Source organism: Dendrobates tinctorius, unplaced genomic scaffold (genome assembly GCF_039654945.1).
Source record: "Dendrobates tinctorius isolate UK_male_01 unplaced genomic scaffold, ASM3965494v1 ptg000004l, whole genome shotgun sequence".
Classification (NCBI taxonomy): Eukaryota; Metazoa; Chordata; class Amphibia; order Anura; family Dendrobatidae; genus Dendrobates; species Dendrobates tinctorius.
The window spans coordinates 5,464,497-5,470,921 of record NW_027361672.1 but is presented as its reverse complement, the minus strand read 5'-3'; the positions used below and the strand labels follow the sequence as shown (position 1 = coordinate 5,470,921).

Here is a 6,425-nt window from a genome sequence, read left to right as displayed (position 1 = left end):
TAGTGACATAAAGTAAATTATTGTCACAATTCTGCAGCCCAGATATGCCCTGAGATTATGTGAAAAGCCCGGACAACCCCTTTAAACAAAACAATTCAGATGCAGTTGAAGTTCAGACTTTCAGCTTTCATTTGAGGGTATCCACATTAAAATTGGATGAAGGGTTTAGGAGTTTCAGCTCCTTAACATGTGCCACCCTGTTTTTAAAGGGACCAAAAGTAATTGGACAATTGCCTCCAAGGCTATTTCATGGACAGGTGTGGGCAATCCCTTCGTTACGTCATTCTCAATTAAGCAGATAAAAAGGCCTGGAGTTGATTTGAGGTGTGGTGCTTGCATTTGGAAGGTTTTGCTGTGAAGGAAACAAGCGGTCAAAGGAGCTCTCCATGCAGGTGAAACAAGCCATCCTTAAGCTGCAAAAACAGAAAAAACCCATCCGAGAAATTGCTCCAACATTAGGAGTGGCAAAATCTACAGTTTGGTACATCCTGAGAAAGAAAGCAAGCACTGGTGAACTCATCAATGCAAAAAGACCTGGGTGCCCACGGAAGACAACAATGGTGGATGATCGCAGAATAGTCTCCATGGTGAAGAGAAATCCCTTCACAACAGCCAATCAAGTGAACAACACTCTCTAGGAGGTAGGCGTAGCAATATCTAAATCTACCATAAAGAGAAGACTGCATGGAAGTATATACAGAGGGTTCACTGCACGGTCCAAGCCACTCTTAAGCATCAAGAATCAAAAGGCTAGACTGGACTTTGCTAAAAAAAAACATCTAAAAAAGCCAGCACAGTTCTGGAAGAACATTCTTTGGACAGATGAAACCAAGATCAACCTCTACCAGAATGATGGAAAGAGAAAAGTATGGCGAAGGCGTGGTACAGCTCATGATCCAAAGCATACCACATCATCTGTAAAACACGACGGAGGCAGTGTGATGGCTTGGGCATGCATGGCTGCCAGTGGCACTGGGTCACTAGTGTTTACTGATGATGTGACACAGGACAGAAGCAGCTGAATGAATTCTGAGGTATTCAGAGCCATACTGTGTGCTCAGATCCAGCCAAATGCAGCCAAACTGATTGGTCGTCGTTTCATACTACAGATGGACAATGACCCAAAACATAAAGCCAAAGCAACCCAGGAGTTTATTAAAGCAAAGAAGTGGAATATTCTTGAATGGCCAAGTCAGTCACCTGATCTCAACCCAATTGAGCATGCATTTCACTTGTTAAAGACTAAACTTCAGACAGAAAGGCCCACAAACAAGCAGCAACTGAAAACCACCGCAGTGAAGGCCTGGCAGAGCATCAAAAAGAAGGAAACGCAGCGTCTGGTGATGTCCATGAGTTCAAGACTTCAGGCAGTCATTGCCAACAAAGGGTTTTCAACCAAGTACTAGAAATGAACATTTTATTTACAATTAATCTGTCCAATTACTTTTGGTCCCTTTAAAAACAGGGTGGCACATGTTAAGGAGCTGAAACTCCTAAACCCTTCATCCAATTTTAATGTGGATACCCTCAAATGAAAGCTGAAAGTCTGAACTTCAACTGCATCTGAATTGTTTTGTTTAAAATTCTTTGTGGTAATGTCTAGAACCAAAATTAGAAAAACGTTGTCTCTGTCCAAATATATATGGACCTAACTATAACACAGAGATGTTCACTTTTAAACTGACCTATGCAGGAAATACTACTAAGAATTATATCTTGTGTCAATATTGGGGAAGGGAGGTTCACATGTCCACAAATCTGTACGAAATATCCACTGCATATTACAGCAACAGTAGAGTGGAATAGATGTTAACACTTTTCATCCAATAGTTGCAGAAATCTGTGGCAATTGATATCTGTGGATTTCATCCTTTGCGTTGCATTGGATGAAAGACACAAAACATGGGGATTATGTAGCAGACGTGCCACAGAAAAATCCACAAAAATATATATAGAGTGAGACTGCAGTAAGCGTCATTATATAGGTGGTCATTTTGTCTCCCACAGTGGGGCCAGCGGCAGGCTTGGAGGAATATTTTATGTACTGTACAGTTCACATCTATTGGGACTAGAAGTCTGAAAGACGAAGAAAAGAAATCCATCTAAGCTAACCAGTCAGTAAAAGGTGAAGCTGGTTCGATAGACAATCATCAGTATATGACACAACCAAAGTAACAGATTTACACAACATGTCACTAACAATAAAAGCAGATTGCACTTAGAAGCCATAGCATAGAGGAATACCAAGTCAGAGGGAAGACTTGAGTTAGGAAAGGAAAAAATGCAATAACCAGTGGTCCGGGGCTCCAGTCTTGTAGGGCTGTCTTGCTTGGCTACCAATGGTTCATACATGGCTGAGCACAGTAAACAGCCTGAGCAGGGTTGCAGTGAATGGTGGGTTTTAACCTTAAGCTGGTTGTAGATTTAAGCAGAATCGATATGAATGGTACTGGTACTTTACAGAGGTAAGGACCTAATGAGCTTTAAAGGCCCCCATACACATTAGATAGCTGTCGGCCAAATTATACTCAGACGGTTCTCCATACCCAGCAGCACTTGTACAGCCAAGAAGGCTCCATACAGATGGAAAACCAGTTTTGTGGCCTGAGCAAAGGCATATAAGGGGTCCCCCATAGCTGACACATTGGGCCTGATAATCAAGACCGGCGTTGTTCACACTGGTCTTGATGAGGAAAGGGGCTGGAGTCAGATGCTACTGAATCATGAAGAATGATACACCTCTTTATGAATCAGAAGCACTGGATGAGTGGCGGACAACTCTGTATGCGAATCCTCACAAATCCTACTCCAGCCACTGGTGGAGTAAGATTTGTGGCATAGCGAAGGCAGATGCTTGTTTGATGAGCAGCGGTCACCATGCCCTACCTCTATTTTATCAGAGCTAGCCAAAAATGACTTAAGAACACCAGAAGTCATATCATTTTAGCAGAGCCTCCCATTGCGCCAAAATTATGCAATTTATTCCAGAATACTGGTGTAAAAATTTGATGAATCAGCCCAATATATTTCAGTAAGACACTGTATTAAGAAGACAATCTGCTATAAAAGAAATAATTCTGATAGAGCATCCTATCTGTGCCTCTGTATAAGTGTAGAGGCTTAAGGAGCCCCCATCCAGACGGCCCAGTGCCACATTACTGCTCTTTGCAACACCTCCCTTGGGCCAGTATATGGCACGGAGGGCTTTCCTCCGAGGGGTCAGATGGTCATACTGGATGCTGAGACACTACCAAGTAAATACTATGATGCATTTCTTGCAGTGCATTCCTTATAGAAGCCATTATGTGTAAATATCGTGTGCTGTACACTCTCTGGATGATTTTCCAGCTATTCTTCATACAATCTGCTATTTTTGTTAGATGTGAATACTGTATATTAACAACTTATCAATATAATAAAATAAGAACTTTGCAAAAACTCAACAATATGGTTGATGACTTATCAGAATCCATGTCTCCAATAACTATCAAAAAAAATAATTTACTAAAATCCCACTTTGACACATCTTTGCCCCTAGAAAAGCAAGTATGACAGCAAAGACGGCAACAATAAAGTAAACAGTCTTCATCCGTTCCTTTGCTCCCCTTGACGTTTGCAGGAAGGCCTCGCCACGCTCATCAGGGGGCTTTACTCTTGAACTGGAGCCATTGTTCCGCAATGACTTGCACTCCTGCAGAGAAAGTGATCAGCATGTTATATGCTTGCAAATGGACACATTGTAGAAAACCGAGCATTGATCTGCTGCCTATTCAAAACCCACATGTCAAAAAGGAGGCGGTGAATTTCTAATTACACAACAGGTACTAAAGCGCCATTATGGAGAAGTCAGCTAGAATTTGAGAAAAGGGGGTCCAACATATTACATATGTTTATAGAATAACACTTAGTATTGACATTTTGGGGGAAGGGTCATTGACTTAATTCAGGCAGCCAGAAGAATCTAAACTGAAGGAAACAGGAAGGATCTGAACTTAAGAAAAATGGAGCAAACAATAAAATGCTGAAATTTCCATGGTATAAAACACACTGGATAAATGACCTGGCTGATGCATGTAAAGAGCAGGCAGCTCCTCCACCCATCTGCAATGTGGATGAGAACACGGAGCGGATGTGTCAGTCTGCAAAGTTTACTGCTTATCTGAACTTACCATTAGTTGGATTATACAATTTGAAAGAACAATTTTTAGTAAGACGCGGTGTATGCAATGCCAAGTTAAAATTTTATGAGTTCTGTTGAAATGTTAGTTTTTATGCTGTTAAAGGATAAAATGTGCATTTACGAATAGAACACAAGCAAAACAAGCAGATTTTGCAGAACTTTCTTTCAAATTTTTGTCTAATTCACACCATGGGTGGATGTAACCTTAGGAGCCCATTGGTGTAGATTAGTGATGAGCGAATGTGCTAGGACAAGCTGTTATCGGAGCATGCTCGGGTGCTAATCGAGTGTCTAGGGCAGTGATGGCGAACCTATGGCATGCGTGCCAGAGAGGGCACGCAGAGCCCTCTCAGCTGGCACGAGGCCTCGTCTCACGGTTCTGGAGCTGCAGCTTCCTGCCTCTCACATTGAGCGACGCGGCCGCGGAGCTGAATGATGATGTCATCCTGCCGCGGCCGTGCCTCTAGATGTGTGGGAGGAAGGAAGCTGTCGGCGCGCGGAGAGGTGAGTGTGGCCGCTGTGATGTGTGTGTGTGGTGAGAGTGGCCACTGTGGTGTGTGTGGCGAGTGAGGCCACTGTGGTGTGTGTGTCATTGATGGGGAGAGGGCCAATGATGTGCGTGATGGGGAGAGGGCCAGTGACGGGAGTGATGGCGAGAGGGCTAATGATGGTGAGGAGGAAATGATGGAGGTGCTGGAATGGGCAATTTCTACATGAAGGGGATCATGATGAGGCATATTTCTGCATGAAGGGGATCATGATGGGGCATATTTCTACATGAAGGGATCACGATGGGGCATATTTCTGCATGAAGGGGATGACGATGGGGCATATTTCTGCATGAAGGGGATCACGATGGGGCATATTTCTGCATGAAGGGGATCGCTATGGGGCATATTTCTGCATGAAGGGGATCACAATGGGGCATATTTCTGCATGAAGGGGATGACGATGGGGCATATTTCTGCATGAAGGGGATCACGATGGGGCATATTTCTGCATGAAGGGGATGACGATGGGGCATATTTCTGCATGAAGGGGATGACGATGGGGCATATTTCTGCATGAAGGGGATCATGATGGGGCATACTTCTACATGAAGGGGATCATAAAGGGGCATTTCTACATGAAGCGGATCATGATGGGGCATATTTCTACAAGAAGGGGATCATGAAGGGGATCATGATGGGGCATATTTTTACATGAAGGGGATCATGATGGGGCATATTTCTACATGAAGGGGATCATGATGGGGCATATTTCTGCATGAAGGGGATCATGATGGGGCAAATTTCTACATGAAGGGGATCATGATGGGGAATATTTCTGCATGAAGGGGATCATGATGGGGCAAATTTCTACATGAAGGGGATCATGATGGGGCATATTTCTACATGAAGGGGATCATGATGGGGCATATGTATACATGAATGGGATCATGATGGGGCATATTCCTGCATGAAGGGGATAATGATGGGGCATATTTATACATGAAGGGGATCATGATGGGGCATATTTCTGCATGAAGGGGATCATGATGGGGCATATTTCTACATGAATTAGATCATGATGGGGCATATTCCTGCATGAAGGGGATAATTATGGGGCATATTTATACATGAAGGGGATCATGATGGGGCATATTTCTGCATGAAGGGGATCATGATGGGGCATATTTCTGCATGAAGGGGATCACCATAGAGCTTATCTCTACATGAAGGGGGTCATGATGGGGCATATTTCTGCATGAAGGGGGTCATGACGGGGCATATTTCTACATGAAGGGGACAATGATGGGGCATATTACTACAAGAAGGGGATCATGATGGGGCATTTGGCAATTCTTCATAAATAATTGGGTTTTAGGTTGCAGTTTGGGCACTCGGTCTCAGAAAGGTTTGCCATCACTGGTCTAGGGTGTGCTCGAAAAATATGTTCTAGTCCTCGCGCCTGTATGTCTCTTGGCTTTTCAACAGTTTGTTAGACAATCCCTGGCATGTACAGCAGCGAGACATGCGGGCATGAGGACTAGAACATATTTTTCAAGCACGCCCTAGACACTCGGTTAGCACCCAAGCATGCTCAGATAATGCCTTGTCCTAGCACGTTTGATCATCGCTAGTGCAGACCTCTATCCCTGTGAGGTTTATGAGCTTACAAAGCATCAATATGAGGGTAAAACTAGGCAATAGAAAACATGAGCTTGCAATACATATTTATTTTACTCATTTATATAGCGCCATTA

General features: G+C 43.5%; 1 protein-coding gene across 4 annotated transcripts in view; it reads right to left on the bottom strand.

Annotated features, from left to right (window-relative positions):
* Positions 1-3,340: 3,340 nt before the first annotated feature.
* CDKAL1 (CDKAL1 threonylcarbamoyladenosine tRNA methylthiotransferase) overlaps positions 3,341-6,425 on the bottom strand; it is a 1,068,031-nt gene continuing 1,064,946 nt past the window's right edge. For all 4 annotated transcript variants that reach the window (XM_073566117.1, XM_073566115.1, XM_073566114.1 and 1 more), the window contains exon 16: positions 3,341-3,691. In XM_073566117.1, coding sequence (XP_073422218.1) covers positions 3,488-3,691 — 204 coding nt within the window. In that variant the 3' untranslated portion in view covers positions 3,341-3,487. The remainder of the gene's footprint in view (positions 3,692-6,425) is intronic.